Source organism: Artibeus jamaicensis, unplaced genomic scaffold (genome assembly GCF_021234435.1).
Source record: "Artibeus jamaicensis isolate MK-2021 breed Jamaican fruit bat unplaced genomic scaffold, CSHL_Jam_final scaffold_847, whole genome shotgun sequence".
NCBI classification, from domain to species: domain Eukaryota; kingdom Metazoa; phylum Chordata; class Mammalia; order Chiroptera; family Phyllostomidae; genus Artibeus; species Artibeus jamaicensis.
This window is the reverse complement of record NW_026522057.1, coordinates 9,145,487-9,171,573: the sequence shown is the minus strand read 5'-3', so window position 1 is coordinate 9,171,573 and position 26,087 is coordinate 9,145,487. Positions and strand designations below refer to the sequence as shown.

Here is a 26,087-nt window from a genome sequence, read left to right as displayed (position 1 = left end):
AGTATATAACTACCCCAACCCCCTCACCCGCCGCAGTTCCTTTCCCAACATCGCCCTTCCAAACGTAGGCTTAGGAGCCACCGTGGCTGGCTGCACTACGCATGCTCAGCCGCAGAGCACTGCGGGAAGGGGGCTGGGCCTGCGCGCCTTTCCTGTCCCGTCGAAGTAGTGGGAAACCGCGCGAGGTAAGCATGCTAGAGAGTAGTTAGTAAGCCTCCGTGCGTGGCTCTGGTTTCCGTCTTTATTTCTGTCTTAGGGATGGGCGGAGAGTTTCGCCCGTGGAAGGGAGGAGAGAGCGGCACGTGGGGCTGGGTTTCTAGAGGCGCTGCCGCGCGTGCGGGTTCAGCCGTTAGGGAAATCGGGAATTCTGAGGTCGGGGCCACGGTTTGTGTTTGTAGTGCCTTTATCCTAATCCGGAGTGAGGGCCTCCTTGCCCCCTACTTCCAGCGTTTCTCGCCTCCTAGGGCTTGTACGTCCTAACTGGGCTTTCAGTCTTTAGTCTCCGCGGTTCCTGTTTCTCAAACGTTTATGTGATAACACTTCATTAAGTAATTATTTTATTCAATCTTCAAAACCTGGGACTCCTTTTGCCAATTAAATTGTATACGGGATCTCAGCTAAAAGAAAAGCCAAATAATTGAAAGTTTGACTCTTGTTGATTTCGAACTTGAAATGGAACTAGATACAGGTGCAACCTTTAACACTTTATTTCAGGATTTTACTTTAGTGTACAGGATTGAGAGTATCTTGGTTTGGAGTGAACCAGTGTATACAAACGAAAACTTTTTATGCTTTCTCAGGAAGCAATATTGGCATACTTTTCAATTAAAACAAAAGCTGGAAAGTAGATATGTGGAGAATTTTCTCTTAAGGGGTGGATCACCAATAACATCTGACAATTACTTGTATTCCTCATTACAGATTTATAAGACAAGAAGTCCTTAAATTGGTAACAAGAACTAAATTACAACACTTTGCCCATTTAACTCCTAGGTTGAGGCAAGAGCATTAAAGGGGTAGATATCCCTGCTAAAATAGTGAATTTGCTTCTTGGGTTTTCTGTGTGTGCATAGGGGTAGGTGCAAAGCTGTAGCCTTCCTCACCAATGACATAGCTACAGGAAATTGAACTATATTTACCCAAGTGGCAGGAGAAGCTATTTCCCAAAGGTCTGTTAATCTAATGCAAATTAATGCTTTGGATGTCTTCAAAAATACTTAATATTTGGTATATAACATATTAAGTGTATCGTGATTTTATTAGTTTTGTTAAAGATTTTATTTAAAAATGAGTTATAAATGAAACGTTTGCTGAACCTCAAAAGCTATTTACAAGATTAATTTCAAAATTTGTTGTCCAGAGTCTTTCCTGACACAATCCCTGTCTGCTTCTCCATTTCCTTCCACTACCACTTTTGCATTTTATCTCCAACAGTAACTCCACTCCTTATAGTTCCTATATACTTGTGCTTTTGCACATGCTGCCCCTAAACCTGGAATATCCGCCATTATTGCTTCACAGAAGCCTGCTTTAAAACCTAGCTGGAATTCACTTTCTAGAAGCCTTCTTTGACTATCTTCTCTTTCCTCATTTCTGATTTATACGCTTAGCACTTACACTATTGCAATTTTTATACTGTGCTAAGTATAGAGACATCCTAATCCCAGTACCAAGGCACTTCATAGTGACTCTTACTGCCTACAAAACTAAGCATGGACATTTTAGTATAATTTGAAGACCATTTAATCTTCTGCCTCCAGCCTTCCTATCAAGCCTGTAAAAGAGCTTGCAAAACTCAACTGAATAAAACAAATTTTTTGCAAGGTGTGACATAGAAAGAAATAGCTGTAATGCAAAGAAATAAGAGGTATACCTGCGTCTAAGACTCTCAGTCATTTTATTTTTACTTGTGTCCATACAGGACACTACCTTAACTATTGTAGCTTTGTAGTAAGTACTCAACTATTTTCTTTTTTGAGGTTGTCTTGGCTGCTCTAGGTTCTGTATACATTCTGTACACATTAGAATCTTGAAAGTTCCACGAAAACTCCTGCTAATATTTGGATGTATAGTTAGTTCATTTTAGGGAAAACTGACTAATAAGATTAAGTCAGTCAATGAGCATGCTGTCACTCTCCAGTCATTTATATCTTCCTTAATTTCTCTCAGCATTATTTTGTTTTCAGTGCAGAGGTCTTGACATATTTAATTAGGTCTATTCCTGTATTTTATTAGATTTATTCCTGTATCATTTTATGGTGCTATAGAAAATAGTTATTTCTAAAAGATTTTATTTATTTATTTTTAGAGAGAGGGGAAGTGAGGGAGAAAGAGGGAGAGAAAAGAAATATCAGTGTGTGGTTGCCTCTCACACTCCCCCAGTTGGGGACCCAGCCCACAACCCAGGCATGTGCCCTGACTGGGAATCAAACCAGAGATCCTTTGGTTTGCAGGCTGGCCTTCAATCCACTGAGCCACACCAACCAAGGGTATTTATTCCTTTTTAAGATTTATATCTTTTTATTTTTCCTTGCATTATTGTCCTGTATGGAACCTCTGGTGTAGTGGTGAAGAGATATAATAAAGTTTTTAAGCATTGACCTTTTATTAACATGATCCTGCTAAATTCTAGTAGCTTTTTCTTGTTTTGTTTTAATTCTGTTTGTTATTGGGGGAAGAGGCATTCCTTAGGGTATGGCCCCCTGGTGTCTCAACTGAAAGTCCAGGTCTCTACCAAGGTTCCTTTACTAGGCTTAATTCAACTCTGTTTTTACCTCTGCAAAACTACTATAATCTCTTCTCAGCTCTTTAGCCTCCCAGCTGCTATTTTCTGCTAGGTCTTTCGGATTAGTAGAAGTGCAGTTTAGGAGTCAGCTAATTAGTGGGGGAGGGGGATGTTTGTATGCAAACCTGGAGGCTTGATCTCTAGTTCCCTCACCTTCCAGATTGTGCCTCTGGAGTTCCAACTGCTTTGGCAACCCAGAACTCCTGTCTCCCTAAGCTCATTATGCTGTTGTTTTTAGTTTGGGCTTTTTCCTCTACTCTGTCCTGAAACGTGTCCTCGGGGGTAAAGCCTGTTACATAACTGTTTTTTAGTGAGCGGTTTAGCATGCCAGGCTACTCTGTTAAGCCTAAATTCATCAGTTTTATCAATCTGATAAAATCTGGAGCTGAGTTGGCTTAACCACAGAGTAGGATTTGAACAGGCAAAAATGACTTTGTAGGTTGGAAAGCAGTGTGAGCACAAGTGTAGTAGGGAGGAGTTAAAAGATTAAGGTAAAGCAGTTTGAAGCATTGGGTTAGCATAAAAGATACTGCGCTGATTTTCCAGAAGTGTATACATTCCCTCTGGAGGTCTGTTTGTGTCTGGAAGTAACTCCTAATAGCTTGTAATTTCTTTGAGGCCTCATGTTTAACTTTAAAAATTAATGTGAATTTTGTTTTCTTCTTCATGACATATCCTGTGTGTGACTTATCCCCTCTTTTGTTTAAAGAACTCTAGGACTTACTTGAAAGTGCATCTGGAAAAGGAAGCCATGGATTTCTTTTTCATATGTGTTTTTTGCTTTGTTTTTCTAATACCTAAAGAAATGTTTTATAACACTTTCCTATGCCTCAGGAATATATTTTATATTCATTAATTACATTTTCGGATGCCCTTCATTATTTACCTATTTGTGAGATGTCTGCCACATTTGAAGTGATTCCAAGTTGCCAAAACTCACTGATGCTTTCTTTTTAATTGATGTTTAGACTTGCTTAGTATATTTACTTTTAGGTGAATAGAATACTCAATGACAATCCAGTAATTTCCAAGCTGTTTTGCTTTGCTGGTTAAGTGTAATTCTCAAGCAGGCTGGCAAGTGGCCATAGGAGCTTTTATTGTACTTGATAGTCAGGTCTTATTTTAATTTTCTACCTTGGGATAGGAGCTTTGAGTAGAAACTGAATTAAAGATCAGGGTTGAGAGTAAGTGGTTAAGTCCCAACCTCAAAAATAAAAGACAATTGAAAAATTCCTTGGTCTTTTCTTGTACTAATTCAGAATAAAACCATAGACCTGGAATTACTCCTGTAAGAACTATCTATATCTGTTTTAGTTAACCCCTACTCTCCATCATCATGAATTGTAAAGCCTGTTCAGAAAAGAGTATGTTTGTCTTGGGGGTGATCAAGGAAGAGGAATCCAGACTTGTACTCTGCAGCCAAGTAAGGATGGAAGGAAGGGCAAGAGTTCTAAAGGATTTACAGAGCTAGCAGCTATCAGAAAAGTGGAAAGTAGATCTCAATTAAGAAAAAAGAATACAAGGGACCATTCTGTCCTTGAAACAGAGGTGTGCTTCTGGGCAATCAAAAGTTTCTCTTGAAGTTCATAAATTTTACAAAATGGAATTATTTTCTACTCCTGAATGTGAATTTGGATTTTAGCTATTTACCAAATAGGAACCCATTGATATCGGAGGGGTGTTTCACAAGCATGAAGTGTGATGGGAAAATATATTTAAGACATATTTAGAAGGACATTTGATCCAATTTGGTGATTAAATGTGGAGACTGGGAATTTAGTCCTACCCCTAGATCTGGTTTGGGAAATTAGGTGTATGTGATAGTCCATTTACCAAGAAAGGGACCATGTGTAAAGCAGGTCAATGGGGATAATCTAAAAGAATGATTTTTAATTTGAATTTGATGAACCTATGAAAAATCTAATGGAGGTATTTAATAGGTGGTTAGGTATATAGGCTAGAGTTCAGGGATATATGGGGAAACTAGCCTACAGGTGTTAGCTGAATTCAAGATTGTACCCATAGAGCAAGTGAGAAGAGCCCTGGGTATCAAGAAGTGTCCAAACCTTCAGAGAATTTTTATAAGGTATTATATGAGCCAAACCGATGGTATGTGCTGAGGCACAAGATCTCAAATGCTCTGGAGAGCCCTGGCTGGTGTGGCTCAGTTGTTTGGAGCACTGTGAACCGAAAGGTTTCAGGTTCAATTCCTGGTTGGGGCACATGCCTGGGTTCTGAGTTTGGTCCCAGTCAGGGTGCCTGAAGGAGGCAACCATGTTTCTCCCTCTCTTTCTCCCTTCCCCTCCCTCTAAAATCAGTGAGCATGTCCTTGGGTGAGGATTAAAAAAAAAAAAATCAAATGCTTTGGAGAGTAACCATTTTTGAAGTTCCTTTTTACACATTTGAAATCAAGGAGGGAAGGTAAGAAAAATTACATGAAGGACAGAGAAAGCAAGGCTGGGGTTGAATTAAAGGAAATTTAAGATTATTAGCTATCTCGAGGGTGGTTACATTTTAGAAAGAGGAGTCTGAAAAAGGGCATTTTGGCCCTGACTGGTGCAGCTTGGGTTAGGCGTCAGCCCGCAAATCAAAAGGTCACTGCCTGATTCCCAGTCAGCGCACATCCCTGGGTTGTGGGCCAGGTCCCGTGTTTGGGAGATGTGAGAGGCAACAGCCCACTAATGTTACTCTCCCCCACTTTCTCCCTCCCTTCTCCTCTAGGTAGATGGGTGGATGGATGGATGGGCGGGCATTTCAAATGTATGTTAAACTAGATCACACAGACAATGAACAGGGCTTTTTTAAGACAAAGATAAACAGTTATAGGTTGGGGCGTGACTACCCACCATGACCCACCCAGTTAGGAATTTATGCTCGGATCACCCTGTGAAATTACTTTCCATAAAATGCTCTTTTTAAAATTTTTCAAAAAAATTAATTTTAGACAGAGGGGAAGAGAGCGAGGAATATAGGGAGAGAAACATCAATGTGTGGTTGCCTCTTGTGTGCCCCCAAGTGGGGACCTGGCCCGCAACCCAGGCATGTGCCCTGACTGGGAATCCCAACTGGCAATGTTTTGGTTTGCAAGCAGGCACTCAGTCCACTGGCTCACACCAGCCAAGGCAAAACCCCCCATTTTTCAAAAAAAAAAAAAACCAAACTATTGATTTGAGAGAGAGTCAGCTGCCAGCCCCCGGGAAAAGAAGTGAATGGAGAAAGTCTCTGATGTGCTCAGTGGAGAGAGCCTAGTGCTGGGTCCTCCCTCCTGAGGGCTTTTTTCTAAGGTCTTCTGGGAGGGTCTCAATACAATATTCATCGGCTTTCCTGGAGTATCTCCTCAGGGTTGTGGTCTCCACTGATTTATCAGTACCAAGGGAGTGGGTCAGTAGTCACTCGAGCTGGTCCTGATGTCAGACATGGTGTCACTCTGCCTGGTTTTGCTTTTGCTGCTTTTCTGGGACTGGATCTGAAACGCAGCTGAATCCCAGATGTCATCTCCTGGGCTTAATGTTTAAGGGAGTGCTCATGAAGGGCTTGTAGTTTTGCCCATTGCTAGAGGTTCTAGCCACCCTGGGGTTCTCCACCCCTGGAGACCCTCTGTACCAGGCCCATCCTTCCTGCTCTGCTCCTGCCTATCTAACTGCCTACTATACCTACAGAAAATTACTGTATTTAAAAGAACTAATTTTAAAATCAGAACTTGTCTTCAATTTATATTTTATTTTAGGTATCTGAAAACTGTTCCTCAAAAAGAAAACCTTTAGTTTGGAGGAGTCCTTTACATCAAGTACTCAAATGAAAGAATCACCAACAGAAGTTGAATGTGACAAGGCAGCAGCACCACAGTTGCTGCAGCCTGACCGAATTAAGAGAGAACCTGACAATGCTCAGGTACCTTGTCCTTTTTCTACAGCATCTTTGAATTATGAATCTTAATTACTGGTACTTAAATGGTGGTTTATTGGTTGAAAGCTTTAATCCTGTTAAAAATTTAAATACCAAAGCAGTTGATCAAATAATACAAGGTACAGTGGTGTTCAGTGCCAAAACCAAGTATATACAAGAATGTGATTTGAGAGAATAAGAAGCTGTTTGGAATTGGGTATTTGGATGGATAAAAGGATTGCTTAGGATATCATGGGCCTAATTAAGCTGAACACATTTTTGTTTTTTTCTCTTTTTTAATCATTTAAATTTTTTAATTACAGTTGACATACATTATGATATTGCTTTCAGGGGTATATCCCAGTGATTAGACATTACATAACTAAGTGATCATCTTGGTAAATCTTTCACCCCTCTGACACTATACATAGTTATTAGAATATTATTGTCTATAGTCCCTATGCTGTACTTTACATCTTCATGACTATTCTGAACAACTTCTTTGAATTGTACTTATTCTTCTTTTCAATTCTATTTTGTTTACACTATTACAGTTTTCCCACTTTTTATCTTTTTCTTCTTCATGTTAAAGAAGACCCTTTAACATGTCATATAGTACTGGTTTGGTGGTGATGAACTCCTTTAGCTTTTTCTTGTCTGGGAAACTCTTAATCTGACTTTTGATTCTAAGTGATAGCTTTGCTGGGTAGAGGTCCTTGCTTTTCATTACTTTGAATATTTCTTGCCAATCCTTTCTAGCCTGCAAAATTTCTGTTGAGAAATCAGCTGACAGTCTTATGGGAGTTCTTTGTAGATAACTAACTACTTTTCTCTTGCTGCTTTTAAGATTTCTGTCCTTGGCCCTGGCCAGGTAGCTCCGTTAGTTAGAGCATCATCACATTACACCAAGGTTACAGGTTTGATCCCCAGTCAGGACCCATACAAAAATCAACCAGTGAATACATAAATAAGTGGAACAACAAATCAATGTTTTTCTCCCTTCATTTCTTTCTCCCTCTTCTCCGGAACTACCAGTAACTAGTTATGTTTTTTTTAAAGATTTTGTTCATTTTTTAGAGAGGGAAAAGAAGGGAGAAAGAGAGGGAGAGAAACATCAATATGTGGTTGCCTCTTGTGCACACCCCACCAGAGACCTAGATTGGGAATCGAACCAGCAACCCCATAATTCAAAGGCCAGCACTTAACCACTGAGGCACACCAGCCAGGGCCATATTTAGTTTTTAGAGAGAGGAGAAGGGAGGGAGACAGAGAGAGAGAGAAATACCAATTGTTTGCCTCTCATACGCCCCCAGCTGGGGACCTAGCCTACAACCCAGGCATGTGCCCTGAACCAGCAACTTTTTGGTTCTCAGGCTGGTGCTCAATCCACTAAGCACACCAGCCAGGGCACTAATTATGTTTTTATGCTACTGCCTCTGTTGAGTTGTAGAATAAATAAATTTTTAATTTTAGAATTATTTCCTTTATAGTTTTTTACTCCAAATTAGTTTCATGTTTTTATTTTTAAGCTTTCTTAGATATTGAATGCTAAAACTATGAAGGACTAATTGATTCAAGGTATGAGTATTCTTTAAGTAGGGCCAAGTTTCTGTGGAATATTTGCATATGATTTAGCCGAAATTTCTAATGAATCAAAAAATAAATTCAGTTTTAATTTATTTCTACTATTCTGCTTAGAAATACCCTAAAGTGAATCAGTATCCAGTAAGGATCTAACTCCCACTGAGTTGTGAAAGTGTGGAATGTTGTCCATCTAGGAAGTATCTGTTGCATTTTCAATCCATACATTCAAAAACATAGGTCAAGTTTAGATAGATTGCCTGCTGCTGTGAAAAAAAATCCTCCCTTGTAAAACTCATTCAGCCCAATCTAACAATTTTTTTTATTTTATTTATTTATCTTTGGATAGGAAGGGAAGAAGAGAAGGAGAGAAATATCAATGTATGGTTGCCTCTCGTGAGTCCCCTGCTGGGAACTGGCCTGCAACCTAGGCATGTGCCCTGACTGGGAATTGAACCGCGATCGTGTGGTTCACAGGACCACACTCAGTCCACTGAGCTACACCAGCCAGGGCCCAATCTAACAATTTTTGTGTTCAAGGCCTTTATAAAGACAAGTAACTCAAGTCATACTTAGATACGTAGAAAACAATGAGGTAATTGATTGGTATTATTAGCCAAATGTCATCAAAAGGGGGGTGCTTACCTATGTACTATGAATTGTTACACAGTTCACTGAATAGATTTAAGCAAAATCTATCATTTTTGATCAAATAAGTAGTTGTTTAAAACACATTGTATTCATTATATTCATTTCTTTTTCTTTAGGAGTATTGTCAAGCCCAACAGTCTCAAACTAAGGAGAATGAACAGAAAATAAACACTACACTTTCAGACAGTGGTAATAGAATTATTTAAGTTGATCACATTTATTCTGACCAATTGATAGCCAATTTATTCTGTTTTAGAATGCCTTTGAATAGTGCATTGTATTGAGTTTTAAGTCCAGAAGTAACCTCTAAAGTAAAATGAAAGAATGCATGCTTAATTTTATGTAAATGCTGATTCTTTTCCTTCTTGTATTGTGTTTATAGCTTCACAGTCGACTACAGACACTCAGCCTTCTCTGGCATCATCTGGCATGAACAAAATGCTTCCTTCAGTTTCAACCACAGCTGTTCAGGTTTCCTGTTCTGGTTGTAAGAAAGTTCTCCAGAAGGGGCAGACTGCTTATCAAAGAAAAGGGTCCACTCAGCTTTTCTGCTCCACACTGTGCATCACAGAATACATTTCATCTGCCAGTACACCAGCTCTTCCCAAGAGAACCTGTGCAAACTGCTCAAAGTATATAATTCTAAATTATGCCTCCTTTCATACTTTCCTACCTAGATCTTGATCAGAGTCTTGGCTAGAGTTTTCTACATTTTCATCTTACTCTGAAGAAGTATCACCTTGGTTTAGGAAAAAGAAGCTGCTGCTGCTTTCAGTTCCTCTAATTCTTTAGAAATAGTTTGTTGTTCATTGAGAGATTTTCAGAATTTAAAATATAAGTTCTATTTCTCTTCTGTAAACAGTGTGACCTCCAAAGCTTATTTTCCTGTTTTGTTTTTGTTTTCATTTGAAATTCTCTATCAGTGGGATTATTGTATGCCCGTTTTATCATTTAACTGTGTATGGAGCGATCTACTAAAAAAATCATACAACAATTATTTTGGATCTTCCAGGGTATAAAAATTATGTTTCTTTTGCAATGGTAAATGATGTTATTTAATTATTTTGAGAAATTGAATAGTCACAGGTAAACATAGATGGGTAGATATAATTTTTTCATGGTTTCTGTGAGCTATTGTTATGATCTTAGTTGTCTTTTTTCCTTTTTTTTACATATGTAAGTCAGTTTAGATACAGAGAAGGAAAGTAGTAGTGATTTCATACTGAATTCATGAAAAGTGTCTCAGAATATCTTACTGCACTGTACTCATCCTTGTGATGGTGCAGTGACCCTGGGTAATGAAACCATGGGAAGCAAAACCTTGCATAAGGGGGACCTGCTGTACATGCTGAAGTTTGAAAAGTATCAAGAACTTCTTTGTTAGTAGTCCCATCTGTTTTGTTAAATGCATATAAGGATTATGAATATTAAAATACTTTGTGATCAGCACAGTACTGGCATGTCGGTAAGAACTCATAAATGTTAGCTATCACTATTTTTACCTTAACAAATTCACAAACTCTTTAATGGTTGCTTCAGTTCCTTATTTGGCTGCTGCTTCAGGTCTTACCCATTACTTCAGGTCTTACTCCCTGGAACTTTACTTACCTTTCTCTTGTCCTTTTTTCAACCCCCTAGTCCTATACTTTGTCTTTTTTCTTTTTTGCTATGAGCTGTATGGCACTCTTTTTAGCCTGCTTTCTTCTGCAGAATCATAAAACTGGAAGGGACCTTGGAGATCAGCCAGTCCAAACATTTTCTTTTGATTTTGAGGAAATAGAGGCCCTGAGAAGTCAAGGTATCATGTTGCTATGTTTGCAGTTTACCCATTGTACATCTTTAGCACATTTCCCAAACAAATTGAAAAGGCTGAAGCAAGAAGGATTTAGTGCATAAGTTATTTTCTAAGGCAAACATTGAGTATGAGCAGAAATATGAAGCAAGTTTTGCTTTCTTTGGAATAAAATTTTTTTGATATAAAATACTATTTTATAGGTGGTAGTAGTGCCTAGGCTAGGAGAGGCCATCCATTGTTCAGAGGAACCTGTGCCACTTTCAAAACCATTTTTTATTCCACATTCATTAACCTCTTGTATTATATATAATTCTCAAGATTTTAGCTAATTATTGTTACTGTTGAGGTTTTGCAGCAATGATTTAAAATCTACATTGTTTATAAAATTCTTGTATTTCATGAATGAAATGAAAAATAGCTTTGAAAATGACATTTTAAATCATGTTAGAAAGATAAGACTTTTTTTTGGAGAGCCATGTATGTAAGAAGTGTCATTTATGCCCTTTTGTGTCCCAGTTGGAACCAGTGAGAGATCTGGAGAGAAATCAATAGAGTTTGAAATAACCCCATGCACTAATGCTGATAACACTTATTTGTTGGAAAGTTGTTCAGACCTGTGCTCAGTTTAAGCTAATTTTAGTCACTTGTAACAAAATTTACTTTTTTTAATCCCCACCTAAGGACATTTTGTTTTTCATTGCTTTCAGAGAGAGAGAAAGGGAAGGAGTAGGGGGAGAGGGAGGGAGAGAGAGAGAGGAAAGAGAGAGAAATATCAGTGTGAGAAAAACAATTGCCTTCTTGTATGCATACTGGCCAGGGGTTGAACTCTTAACCTGGGTATGTGCCCTGGCCAGGAATTGAGCCCACAGCCCTTCAGTGTACAGGATGATACCCTAACCAACTGAGCCACACTGGCCAGGGCCAAAATTTACTTTTCAAGTTTTTATTTATAAGGCCTTAGATGAAAGCCAGCAATCTAGTATACTAATAGCAGCATAAACCAGTACGCATTTCCAGAGTTCCATACTTCTATCAATGCAGTTTCTTCTGCCTCCTTTGCAATCAGGTTAATTTTGTGTCTTAAAAGCCTGCCTCAAATATCTTTACCTCTTGTCCATTCTCACATTGTTCCTTCCTCTTTTACTTCCCTACACCCATCCAGATTAATTGCTCCATGCTCTGTTTTCATAGTGTTCACAACTTCCAAAGCATTTGTCTAAAAATTGACACTACCCAGTTTACTTCTCCCCCTAGCAACAACTACTTTATTATTTTAATTTAAAAAATGTTTTTTCTATTACCATTTAGTTCCCTTAAACCCCCTACACTATCCAGTTTAGAAGATGAACTTCTTAACATTAGGGACTGGGTTATAGTCATCTTTACATCCATCCCCAAGGCCTAAACACTGCCTGGTACACAGTGAATCCTAGAATTTTCTGTCACGAAGTACAAGGATAGCACAACTCAAACTGTATTTAGAGCTATATTTTAAACCAGTGAAATGACTGATAATGTGTTAATGAAATGAACCTGTTATTTTTGCTACCATCTGTTTAAGAAGGTAGAAAATCATGCATAGTACACTAAAATTTTGTGTTTTTTTTTTCCTAAGTGTTGAAGTGTGACAATAGTGTTGATTTTAGGGGCATTTGCATCTGAAAAATTATCATCCTGAAATATCGATATTCTGGGGATTCTAGCTGGTGAGGTATGTTGGTATTTCCTGTAGTGGCAGTTCCCAGATTTTCTGGTCTCCAGATCCCTTTACACACTTGAAAATTAGGAAGACCCAAAGGGTTTTAGTTTTAGATAGGTTGTATCTACCAATATATACTCTGTTGGAAATTAAAACCAAGAAATTTTAAAACTGTTTAATTAACTTCTTTAAAATAAACTGCCCTGGCTGTTATAGCTCAGTGGATTGAGCGTGGGCCTATGAACTAAGGGATCACAGTTTGATCCCCAGTCAGGGCACATGCCTAAGTTGCAGGCCAGTTCCCAGCGGAGGACACACGAGCAGCAACCGTACTTTGATATTTCTCTCCCTTTCCTTCCCTTCCCTTCTAAAGATAAATGAATAAAATCTTTTTTTTAAATAAATAAAATAAACTTAGTGCATATTGACATACATTTTTTATTTAAAAAATAGCTGAATTTAAAAAATTTATTGAGAAGAATAATTCAGTGACCATTACTTTCATCAGTTTTACAAAATTGCTGGGTTTTTGTATCTGTTTCTGTATGCAGTGTTGCAAAATACCATTTTGGATGAAGTCTAAAGAAAATCTGGCCTTAAACTGTAATTGGAAAAGGGAGGTCCACTCTACTAGGCTTTCAGATAATTGTGGATGCTTTTTTGATGCAACATCAGAAAACAAGTGTTAGTTGTAACGTGTAATCTGAAACCATAGCAGTCGAGTTTTTTACTGTTAAAATTCCTTGGTCTACAGGGTCTGGCACAACTAAAACCACCCTTCTATTATAAACTTTTTTTAAAAAAAATTTTTAAGTCCTTAATATACATATATATATATATAATTTTTTATTTATTTAGATTTTATTTATTTATCTTTAGAGGGGAAGGGAAGGAGAGAGGGAGAGAGACATCAATGTATGGTTGCCTCTCATAGGTCCCCTGCTGGGAACTGGCCTGCAACCCAGGCATGTGCCCTGACTGGGAATTGAACCGTGGTTGTTTGGTTCATAGGCCCATGCTCAATCCACTGAGCTACACCAGTCAGGGCCAAAATCTTTTATGACAAAATCATAAGCATGTAATTCTGTAACTTGACAGTATCACACTCAAGCTCACCATATGGCATTTTAGGTAAAATGTTCAAATTAAAACTACAAATTATTGCACTCATATTATTACCCTACCAACCACACTCAAACAGGCCTTACTTCTGCTGGACCCTGTATTTGAACTTTGGTTCTTATACCCATAAATGATTTTTGCTATATGATCGGAAAATATTGGGTCACTGAATTATATGGATCTTCCAAATGTTTATGTATTTCATTACACAATATTTTTTAAAAATCATATTTTAAAAAATCACTAACCTCATCAGGAAAGTCCTAAGTAATAGGGAACAAGTAAGCTGGAGGTAGCAGATACTTATCCAAAATGTTTATTTTCAGTGAAAGCTCAAATTTTATCATTGGCAGTGAATACTGCCAGTTTTTTTTGTTTTGTTTTTTTGAAGTAACAGTTTTACTTTATTCATTGTTGAGAAAATACCTGCTAGGTATACACTTCTTGATAATAATTTGTCTAATAGTTTTTTCAAGTAAAAATGTGTTTCATGGGAAAAAATTGCTAACTTAGGTTGTAACTCTTAACATTACCACATCTGGTTTTCCTTGAGAAAGCCATCATCCTTGGGTGCACAGGGACAACACTTTATGCCTATATACCATTTCATTGCACAGAATATTTAAAAGATGTGATGTATTCAAGGATCAAGTTTCATAAAGAGAATAATTTTTACAGCAAAAGCTTGGCAGTGATAATACTGGTACTGGCACGTTTGTGCCACTGCCTTGATTTGTGCTAAGGCTCTGGCAATTTTACCCACCTCTGCTTTTTTTTTATTTCCTCTCAACTTAAGTAAAATTCACATGACAAAAGACCATTTCAGTAGGATTTAGTACATGATAGTGTTGTACAAGTACCACCTCTATCTAGGTACAAAATGTTTGTCAACCAAAGTAAAATGCTTTATTCATTAAGTAGTTTCTCCCCATTTCTTTCTCCTTTCCCCTTAGCCCCTGGCAACCACCAGCCTACATTCTGTGAGTGAATTTACCTGTTCTGGATATTTGGAATCCTGCATGTGATCTTTTAAGTGCCAGGATTCTTTCCCTTAACATGTTTTCCAGGTTCATCTATGTTATAGCATGTGTATCAGTACTTTGTTCATTTTTATAGCTAAATATTATTCCACTGTGTGAATACGCTATAGTTTGTTCATCTTTTCATTCATTGATGAACATTTGGGCTGTTTATAATCTAACTGTAGTGAATAGTCCTGTTACAAATATGCATGTACATATACTATTTTAGGTACTTATTTTCAGTTCTTGGGGATATTAACCTTGGCATAGAATCACAGGGGCCCACTATTGCTTTTGGGTCGTGAGTTAAAATGTACAGTGAAAAAGTAAAAAATATCTTAATGTGAAATAGTTTTGATCTTGTGGATTCCCCAAAAGTATCTGGGGGATCCCAGGGATTTGCAGACCATACTTTGAAATCTTCTGTCCCATAGATTTCAAAGTTGGTCAGGTATGAATATGTGAGTTGTCATCATTTTATTATCACTAGCACCATCACTAGCACCAACTAGTACAGATTAGGTAATTAACCTAAAGCTGCACTATCAGATGTGTTTTATAATTCCTACTTTACAGATGAGTAAATTAACAGGAAGTATAAATGACATAAGTAAAAACTGGATACCAAATTCAGGCTTTCTTATTTCAAGGCTAATATTATTACTATTTCACAGTTCTTCGGGTGAAAGAATTAACAGGGGAGAAGGTTGTTGGAGGAAGTGATTTTTAGCTTATGAAGACAAACTATAATTATGGTAAAACTGTTTAATGGTGCCCTTGTTATTTATTTTTGTTAGAGAGATTTTAAATCTAAAGGATGTGATCAGTGTCCAGCTGGAAGATACAACCTCTAGCAAAAATTTTTGCAGCCAGTCTTGTCTAAGAAAACTCTCTGTTACACTATATACTGACAGCATTTCAACTAAATGCAGCATGTGTCAGAAGACTACTCTTGTAAGTTGCATTTTTTTTAACCAGAAGGGATTCTGATTTGCTTTAAATACCAGAATTTCCACTGAATCTTTTTTTTATCCTAGATTCAATATGAAGTAAAATATCAGAATGTGAAACAGACTCTTTGTAGTAATGCCTGTTTCTCAAAATTTCACTCCGTTAACAACCTCATCATGAACTGTTGCGAGAACTGCGGGACTTACTGTTACACTAGCTCTGATCTGTTCCATATACTTCAGATGGAAGGACAGTTCCATTACTTAAATAGTTCAAAGACTATTTCGGCATGTAAGCAGGTAAGAATAAAGAAATGTCGCCTAAAGTGAGGATCACTCCATTTGAAATTGACTGTATAGGACCCAAATGAAAGATTGAAGATTGAGTTCCTTCCATTAATTGATTTGTGAATGATTTCACTTTAGGAAAATGTTGGGATATAGATTTTTAATACTATTGGGAACAGTTTTAGTTGGTAAGATGGTAAAGGAGATGAAATAAAAGACTCCTGATAGTTCCTTCTAGTATAATGACTCATGGTAGGTGCTATATGGAGATCTTCCTCAAGAATCTCAGGGTGATCATTTTACCTTGAAGAAAGGCATGCAGATGGAAACTTGTTTATAAACTACAAATAAAGGTAGCAAAAATAACAATAGTCTACTGGTAAGACTCAGCCACAAAAGTATTTTTAATTCCATGTATCACTTTACACCTAAGCAAGGTTAAAGTAAATCAAGAACGTCACTTTTTTTTTTTTAACCAGTCAGAGAGAAGAAATAAACCAATGAGAAATAATCTCCTAGTGTTGACAGGAGAACCTTGGGTGGGTGATGCTGAGCAGAGAAGCTGGCCCTGCTTTGGTAGACTGAGATGAACTCAGTGGTCTGAGCCCCTTTCATGAGGTGGGACTGTCCTAATATCTTGCTTGTTTAGGTGATGCTTTGAGATGCAACTCTATCCCTGTAAGTTCTTTCTTAAAAATAAGCAATTGAAGATGGGAGTCTTAACAAACCACAGTTCACCTAAGTCATTTGTGAACCACATATTGTTTATGGCAACTGCCTACACCAGAGAGTAGTATCATGTCTTGGGACTAGAAATGGGAGAATGGAGGGCATGGAAGCCTTCTTCCAAAGGCAAGAAATGCCATTCCTGGTTTTCCTTCTTTATTCCTCACATTCATTAAATAGGCCTTGTCCTGTTTTTAAGAACTTGTTTTGAGTACTTACTTATTCAGCCTGTGTGATGGGGCAGGGCTGATTGAGGTAGCTGTGTTAAAAAGCACCACTTAGGTAGCCCTGGCCAGGGGGCTCAGTTCATTGGAGCATCACCCTGTTCACCAAAATGTTGTAGGAGACAACCAATTGGTGTTTCTCTCTCTCTCTAAAAATAAATCAATAAACATCTACTGTACTCCAGTGAGGATTTTTTAAAAAACAAAAACCAAAAATAAGTCCTAGGCTCTGGCAGGTTGGCTCAGTTGGTTAGAGCACTGTCCGATATGCCAAGGTCCTGGATAAGATCCCTGGTCAAGTCACGTAAAAGAATCAGCCAATGAATGCTGTAGTAAGTGGAACAACAAATTGATGTTTCCCTCTCTAAAATCAATAAAAATTTTCAAAAAAAATTTTTTTTAAAAAGTACCACCTAGCCCTGGCTGGTGTGGCTCAGTGGATTGAGCATGGGCCTGCAAACCAAAGGGTCACCAGTTTGACTCCCAGTCAGGGCACATGCCTGTTGTGGGCCAGGTCCCCAGTGCAGGCCACATGAGAGGCAGCCACACATTGATCTTTCTTTCCCTCTCTTCCCTCTCTAAAAATAAATAAAATCCTTTTTTAAAAATGCATACTAATAAAAGATAAAAATACAAATTTTTAAAATTATACTCTGCTTTTTGTTGTTTCTTTGCTAATTTTCACAGAAAAAGAAAATTTGTATAAAGTATTTTCATTTGTCTTCGTACATTATGCCCCCCAAAACCATCATGGTTAACTTTGTAATTCCAGAAATGATGGTTCCTGTTTCACTAGAAAGACTAGGTGATGAACCTCACAGTTTCTGTCCTTTTCTTTTGTGCAATCACTGCTTATTGAACACAACTTAGTCTGTACCTCTTGCTGCTTGTATGCTTTCTTTCAGTGTGCCTGCAGTTTTTACCATGTAAGTTGGCCTAGAAAAAGTGACTCCCTCATCTTATAAAGTATGTTAAGCCCTTTTCTAGCTCCTCCTCAGCACCAACAGAAGGCTTTCCTGAGTTGATGTCCAAGTAGGCACTGAGGAACAGCCTACAGTTATAAATCTTTTCTTTACTTGTAAAATTGGCTTTGATTGCCTGGGATGGTGAACATATTTTATGACCACTTTCTTCATTGTATGTGTGTTAAAATTGCTATTATATATCCAACAAATAATATAGTTACCTAATGGAGTGGTCAGCTTCCTGCATTTTAATCTGTGTACCTCGTGGTGCCACCTTCTCTGGTTTTAAGAAAGTAAAAATGTGGCTTCCCTGTCATTAGTTGTAAAGTAATGATATTGGGTATATTTTTATGATAGTATGTTAATAATTTGTCATATACCTGCAATATATTATTTTAATCTCTAGCAGAAACCAGCCAGAACACTTACGTCTGGTCTTTGCAAATCATTGAAGCCCTCAGATGAAATGATTGAGATCACCAATGACTTGGGGAAGACAGAGCTTTTCTGCTGTGTTAATTGTTTCTCTGCTTACAGTAAAGCTAAGATGGAATCTTCTACAGGTAATACTTGCTTAGTAATCAAAGGTTTGGTAACTCCTGAAGAATATTACTGCCTCCTTTAATGCGTAACCTTGATTTATTTACAACTTAGATTTAAAAGTCAAAACCATTAAAAACTTGTTGCAAAGAAATAGTTTCCAGTATTTTTGTATAAAAGGAAGGCTGCTTCACTACCAGACATTTAATGTTTGTAAAAACTGTTGTATTAGAATAGGATCTTGTACTTAGCCCTGCTTTGTAAAAAACAAGGCTTTACAATTTTCACATAAAGTAGAGCCAGTTGGAAATATCTGAATTTCACTAATAGAAAAAGCACAGATAATCCAAGGACCACTATACATTACCTCAAAGATCCACATATGGGACCAGTGATGCTATTTACACACACAGTGCAGTTGCATGATGCCCTTGGGGCTTGTACATCTTGTAAACCAGCTTATTATAGAAATCTCTACAAAACTAGCTTACACAACAACCCAGTTCCATTTGTGTTGAGGTTTGTGATTCTTGAAAGAATTAGAAGTGATGCCTGTTAGGAAATTCTATAGGAGTCTGTTTTCTGTTCTTCATGGTAATTTCACAAATACTTGCTTGAAATTTCAGGCAATTAGTATAAAGGCTGAGAAACTGTATGCAAAGGTAAAAGATACAAAATGATAGGAAATGTAAATTACTGGCTTAACCTTGTTATTGATGTTATCCTCCTAATAAAAATCACTGCAGTACCCAGCAGTACATAAAGTTATTAGATAATTTGCATTGTTCACTGAAAACACTTACTAAATAGTGCTTTCTGATTTATTCTGCCTGATTTATAAGAAATCTTTTTATTTTCATTAGTAAATACTTCTGTGGTGCATGATACTTCAGTGGAGCTCCTTTCTCCAGAGAAGCAATTTTCTCCAAAGAAAGATACAACTCCAGTTATTAGCAATATAGTGTCATTGGCTGATACGCCTGCTGATACACCTGCTGATCCACCCATCATGAACTCTGATGTCTTACAAGGTAAAAATTGATGTGACATTTGACATATATACTATTTTGTCATAATTGATCAATCTATGTTCTAAATGTTCTGTGTTGCCTGATATGAAAGCAGCAATTATAGTTTATGGTGCTACTTTTATGCTGCTATTTTATAGATTATAAGATCTTGAATTTATGCTTTAACAGGTACAGTTTCTTCAGAAAGAGGAAATGTCCTATCAGATGTAAGATTTTTTTTCTCTTTCTTAAGCTTTTCCTTTTTAAATGTGTGTGTGTGTTTGTGTGTGTGTGAGCGTATTATTCCTGTTTTGATCCTAGAGCTCAAAATTATATAGAGCAATAAACACCTTTTGGTATTTCTATTCAGTTTCCCAAATGTCAAGTTTGACATTGTTATTAATAAGAATATTTAAACAGAAGTATTACTAGCCATAGTTTTTTCCTTTGAGTTCTGATTTTCCTTAATATTTATTAAGCAAAACTCACCTGATCAATAAAAAGTATTTTAGTATTTTTTATTATAATTATATACCAAAAGATCCTTAAGCAGTTAGTGTTGAATCTAGGGTGCAAATGGATAAATTATAAATTGTTAATGTTTCCCCCTCGTGGAGCTCATACTGTAACTCACCCAGTGACTTTATTGTGTTATTAGAATAGGTGCATTTGATATTTTAATTATTTGGGAACTATTAAAACAAATACGATCTTCTCACTTTCTACTGAAGGTTTCTAAGAGTTCACCCAGCGAGTCAAGTAGTGGTGTTGCTAATAGTAGTGTGGAACACCCAAGCCTTTCACCATCTTCATCAGTACTCAATCAGCATACAATTGGCTCCAGTATAGAAGTACAAAAGGACCAACTGTCAAACCAAGACGCTACACACAATAAGAAACCTATGAAAATACGTGATAGACTATATCATCCAAAATTTACATCTAAAGTACAGAAAGTTAAAGGCAAATCAAAAAGTATTAAAAATTTTCAGTGTTCAAATTTTCAGAAGCCAGAAACCAGTGTTAAAAAGGATGCAACATTCTGTTACTCATGCCAGTTGTTCTGCCAGAAAAAATATAGCTATGGAGGACAGTCATTTGCAACCCAAGGAATTTCTAATTGGAAGAAAACTCTGAAAAATTTCAGAAAGCATGAAAAAAGTAAAATGCATTTGAAGTCATTGCAGTTTTGGAGGGAATACCAGTTTTGTAATGACACTGTCAGTGACAATTTACCTATTCATTCAAAACAGATGGAAGGAAATAAAAAGTACCTAAAGCTTATAATTGAAAATATTTTATTTCTTGGAAAGCAATGTTTACCCTTAAGAGGAAATGACCAGTCTATTTCATCTGCAAATAAAGGCCATTTTTTAGAGTTGTTAGAAATCAGAGCAAAAGATAAAGGAGAAGAAATATGTAGACTTATGAGCTCACAAGTTGACTTCTATAATAGTACGCAAATACAAAATGATATTATTGAAATAATAAAGACTGAAATGTTGCATGATATTGTGAATGAGATCAATGTCTCCTCAGCTTTTTCATTAATATGTGATGAGACAACTTACAGTGCCACTAAAGAACAGCTTTCAGTTTGTGTAAGATACTCACAAAAAACATCAAAGGCTATCTTAATTAAGGAAAGATTCTTGGGTTTCATAGATGTTGAAGAGAGGACTGGCATCAGTTTATACAGGTCTATCACAACTTACCTGCAGCAAATTGGAATTGATTTGAATAAAATAAGAGGCCAGGCTTATGACAGTGCCAGTAATTTGAGGATAATATTCAATGAAAGTGCAGCAGAATTCAAGAAGGAAGAACCAAGAGCTTTATATGTACATTGTTATGCCCATTTTTTGGATTTGGCAGTAATTAGGTTTTGTAAAGAAGTAAAAGAACTCCGAAGTACTCTAAATACTCTTGGTTCTTTGTTCGACACTATTCATATGTCTGGGGAAATGTCTGCAAATTTTCAGAAGATTTGTAAACTAAGTCAAAACAAAACTTGCAAGAAACATGTATCACAATCATGTTGGACAATCCATGATCATACATTACTGTCTGTGATTGAGGGTCTTCCAGAGATTATCGAAACATTGGAAGTTGTATCAAGCCATTCTTCTAACACAAGTTTGGCTGATGAATTGAGTGATTTGTTGACACTGGTTTCCAAATTTGAATTTATCTTTTGTTTGAAGTTTCTTTATCGAGTATTAAGTGTCATAGGGATTATTTCCAAAGAGCTTCAAAGTGAAACCATAAACATTTTTTCTTTGTCTTCAAAAATAGAAGCAATTTTGGAATGTTTATCATCTGAAAGAAATGATGTCTGTTTCAAAACTATCTGGGATGGAGCGGAAGAAATATGTCAAAAAATAACCTGTAAAGGTTTTGAAGTTGAAAGACCTTATTTTTATAAAAGAAGAAAAATTCAGAAAACAGTAGATCTTGGCAATTCAGACCGTGTGTTTTTTCCTACCTCAGCAGAAGAACAATATAAAATTAATATTTATTACCAAGGATTAGATACTATATTCCAGAATTTAAAACTATGTTTTTCAGAACTTGATTATTGCAAAGTAAAGCAAATTTCAGAACTGTTACTTAAGTGGAATGAACCATTAAATGAATCAACAGCCAGACATGTCCAAGAATTTTATAAATTTGATGCAGATATCATCCCAGAACTTAGATTTTATCGTCAGTATGCAAAGCTCAACTTTGTCATAGATAATGATCATACCAACTTTATCAATCTTGGCCATTTGTTTATTCAGCATGGTCTTCATAATAATATTCCTTGCATATCAAAGCTATTATATATTGCTTTGTCTTGGCCGGTTACCTCAGCAAGTGTTGAAAACTCATATTCTATACTGCCTCGTCTTAAAACATATTTATGTCATACCATGGGACAAGAGAAGCTTAGTGGCTTGGCCCTAATGGCTGTTGAGCAGGAATTGGTAAATAAACTGCTGGAGCCTGAAAGGCTCAATGGAATCGTGGAAAAGTTTGTATGTCAGATAAAAGATATATAGTACTTGCTAATTTGAATTTACCAGAAAGAATTTTTTATTTCTACTGTAATTTAAGTTTTTACTTCAGATTTTTGCCTCTCAGGGTTTTTATCTTCAACTTGCCTTTTTCACTTTACATGGTATTTTTGAGATTGTCCCATGTCAGTACGTGAAGAGTTTCTTGATTCTTTTTTTGTACAATTGCAGAAGACTTAATTGTAAGGATGTACCATAATATATGGGAATAGTCTCTACCAAACACATTTAAATTCTTTTTTGCTAGTATAAATAATGCTGCATTTACTAACTTTGCACGTAAGTCAGATAGCACATTAGTAAGATAAAATTTTAAGTTAGAATTACCATGTCAAAAGATTTGTACACTTTTGATGGGCATGTTGCTTTCTGCCAGGATTGTGCCAATTTATAGTCCCACCAACAATATGTGAGAGTCAAGTATTTTTATCTTTGCTGATCTGTTAGTCAGATAATAGTATTTTAATCTCTGTGATTAAATCTCTGGAATTTTGCACTTTCACTTAAGGATGAGGTTGGGTGTCTGCTTGAGCCATTTGTAATCCTTTACTGTGAATTATAACATTTAAATATTAAAATCAAATATTGCTGTGTTTTTCCTTGAAATAATAGCTGGATGACAAAATAGGAATTCTCAACCTACTTTATGAAAACGTAACTTTTTCAAGTAACCCCCAAAGGACTCTTTATCTACCTTTATACTTTGTAAAAAGTTAAGATAACAAAGGAAATCTGTTCCTTAAAGATCTGAAAGACTTTAGTGGTAGATATAGCTGTGCCAGGTATCTCTTATGGGGGAAGTATTTCTCTGGCACTTTTCCCTTGCTGTTTCTTTTCATCAGTTTTTATAATCTATATTTTTTCTGAAAAAGAGTATTTCATGGAGGATTTCCTTTCAAGTGTATTTGCTTAGAGTTGTAGAAAGTATTCTCAATTTCTTATATGCTAATACTTTCTTCATTGATCTTTCTCTACATGTTTTCTTTCTGGATTACATTAACTAGTGATTTGTTTTCATGCATTCTTAGATTTATCATTTCTACTTTATTTTTTAAATTATGGTTGATTTTAACATACAAATATGAAGAACACAGGCAACATTTAATCCTATTAAACCCCAACATTTTTCCATGCTCCCAGATTTTATTCCTGAAATATTATAGATCAAATTAAAGCTCCTTAAAAATCTTTTCCTAATAACATTTCTTTTTTCTGTAGTGACAAGAATTATTTGGTGTTCATCATTCCATGAATGCGTAGTTTTATACTTAACATACAGCCTTGTTTATACTCTTGACATAAAACTGCATAAGTTGTGTTGCACATATCTTTCTGCAGTTTGCTTTTTTCACTCAATGTTTTTTGAGTCTTTGATTTGTTTCTCATTATTTTAACTGCTGAAGAATAAGCCATTATGAGTATACACGTTCATCCTTTATTTAAATGGGTAATATTGTATGGTTTACCACTTTCATTATAATACTCCAAGGATCATTTTTCTTTGTGGTATGCACTTGTACATCCAACAAGTATCTACTGAGACACTACATACACACATTATTCAAGCTGCTGGAGTTCCAGCAGGGAATAAAATGAGAACCTGACTCCAATGAAACTTAGTTTTTTAATATGGAAATCCAAGACAGATACTAGAAGAGGTCATTTATCAATTATTTTCATGTAGATAGATGACAATACAGAAAAATTTGTATGCTGTACTAGGATAAAAGATGAGACTTTGGGAGCTGTGGCCATTTAAGGCCTTACCCAACCACCCATCCCTGGCACACCAGTTCAGAAGATCTGCTGTAGGGTGCTTCACTAAAAGTGGACTTGACAAGTTGAGTCTGTATATACCTTACACTTTAATTAGACATTTTTTCATTCCCACCAACAATAGCATTACTCTTTCTAAAAAATTCATTGACTTCAACTTTTTTTTATTTTTTAACACATAGAAAAGCAGTTAACCTTCTCTGGCCTAGTAGCTCAATTGGTTAGAGCACTGTCCTGATATGCCAAGTTGTGGGTTCCATCCCCGGTCAAGACATGACCAAAGCCACCAATAAATGCATAAATAAATGGAACAAGTTATGTTTCTCCCTTACTCTAATTTTTTTAAAAAGCAGTTATCTCTGCTTTTGGGTGCTTACTGCATATATTTTCATTCTTTTCTGTATCATTATGAAAGTGCTTAACACTGACTTTCCTCTGAAGTCTTTGTCTACCATGTATTTTTCTCATTTTCATTTTCTAACTATCTGCAGTTGTGGTTTCTATCTTGTCATGGAAGCAACAGTTAATTTCAAGAGGCTAGGGTTTGTTTTTTTTTTTGAATTTTCAAAAACAATTTTTAGTCAGTAAGCCTATAATGTAAGACCTAGACCTGAAAAAGGAAACAAAAATAAAACAGCCGTTGAATCTGTTGAATACCTTCTATGTAGGCTAGTATTTTTCTCTGTGTTATGGTATTTTATTTAGTTCTCACAACAGCCTTTACTTTATAGAGGAAACAAAGACACAGGTATTATAGACCACAATTTGTAATGGTGAAGCTAGGATTTGTATACCCAGGCAGAGATCCCAAAGCCCATTCTCTCAGTCACTCTGCTTTACTACCTTTTATACAGATTTAGCCACAGATCTCCCTAATTATGAGATTAACTACCATTAATACATTAAAAAATAAATATGGAAGAAATAAAAGTGTAGTTTTTCAAAAACAAAAACCCAGGCTCAACATTTACAACATATTTTGGTGACAAAGTAACCAGTGGTCCCAAAATAAGATTAGGTAGTGACAAACTCAAAAGCAGGTATAAGACCTGAATGACACTGGCTATCTGTATAGATCATGGAGGGACAGCAACAAGATGCCTGATGGCCTTCAGAATAGATATCCAAAACCAATAGGTTCCCACTGGGAAGCATACAGGGCAATTTGAAAACAGCCAAAACAAGAAAGACCCACAAAGATGGCAATTTGCAAGTGAGTTTCAGGGGACTGCTAAGTTTTGAAGGTTGAATAGGCTAGGTCCTTACAAACTCTCGAGACCAGCAGGCCTAAGCTTCATGCTAAAACAAGATCCATTTAAGGAGTAATTACTGACTATAGGTACCGAACTGAACAGGGGCAAAGAAAGACTGCAGATTAAGGTGAAGGAAGAGAAGCAAAAGGAAATCTCAGTAAAAGTAATAGGGATGTGGGTATGCAGGAGGCAGTTGATGTTTACCTCTCTCTCCCTCCCATCTCTAAAATAACATCTTTATTTTTTTAATCTTTTGTTTTTAAAAACAAAAAGGATTTCATGAGCTTTGAGCTTAGAAATGTTATTCAATTCCTTTCCCTCCTGAAAGGAAAATGGATTTCACATAGTGAGCAACAGAATTGTGAAATATAATACAAAATTAGAATATAGAACAGTGAATCCTTACCCCTGTTTCGATGATAAAAGCTATAAATGAGAATTAGGAAGCAGATGAGTGGATAAAAGATCTGAAAAGTGGCAATTCATGAGAGTGTTAGAAATTAAAAGGAATAAAAATCACTTTGGAAACTATAAAGAACTCACATAAACAATTGATGATCCCTAGAGAAATAAAGGACACAAAGGATGAAAATGTGTTCAAAAGACAGAATATTACTTGGCTGTAAAAGGGGAAATCTTACTCTTAGCAACAGCATGGAGAGCATTATGCTAAGTGAAGTAAGCCAATTGGAGAACGACAAGTATGTACCATATGATTATCCTTGTGTGTGGAATCTAAAGAGCAGGATAAACTAA

At 36.4% G+C, this 26,087-nt stretch overlaps 1 protein-coding gene across 7 annotated transcripts; it reads left to right on the top strand.

Moving 5' to 3' along the window:
- Nucleotides 1–136: 136 nt before the first annotated feature.
- On the top strand, nucleotides 137–23,196 carry ZMYM1 (zinc finger MYM-type containing 1). Of its 7 annotated transcripts, none has more exons than XM_053660594.1 (11): nucleotides 137–185; nucleotides 6,513–6,676; nucleotides 9,019–9,091; nucleotides 9,285–9,534; nucleotides 14,472–14,498; nucleotides 15,338–15,494; nucleotides 15,578–15,790; nucleotides 18,100–18,256; nucleotides 19,097–19,264; nucleotides 19,433–19,470; nucleotides 19,975–23,196. In XM_053660594.1, the coding sequence occupies exons 2-11, from the start codon at nucleotides 6,581–6,583 to the stop codon at nucleotides 22,285–22,287; spliced, it is 3,492 nt and encodes a 1,163-aa protein (XP_053516569.1). In that variant the 5' UTR covers nucleotides 137–185; nucleotides 6,513–6,580; the 3' UTR covers nucleotides 22,288–23,196. The 7 variants fall into 7 exon arrangements, with proteins under 7 accessions (XP_053516569.1, XP_053516570.1, XP_053516568.1 ...); XM_053660595.1 differs by lacking the exon at nucleotides 137–185 and adding an exon at nucleotides 2,272–2,489 and having other exon boundaries at nucleotides 18,103–18,256; XM_053660593.1 differs by lacking the exon at nucleotides 137–185 and adding an exon at nucleotides 2,272–2,489.
- The last annotated feature ends 2,891 nt before the right edge of the window (nucleotides 23,197–26,087 follow it).

What these genes read in the sequence shown, in the direction of transcription:
- ZMYM1 (XM_053660594.1), top strand. Translation starts at nt 6,581, where the DNA reads ATGAAAGAATCACCAACAGAAGTTGAATGTGACAAGGCAGCAGCACCA. An exon ending in CTATTTCGGCATGTAAGCAG is followed by an intron (nt 15,791 to 18,099) that starts GTAAGAATAAAG and finishes TTTAATCTCTAG; the next exon opens with CAGAAACCAGCCAGAACACT. An exon ending in GAACTCTGATGTCTTACAAG is followed by an intron (nt 19,265 to 19,432) that starts GTAAAAATTGAT and finishes ATGCTTTAACAG; the next exon opens with GTACAGTTTCTTCAGAAAGA.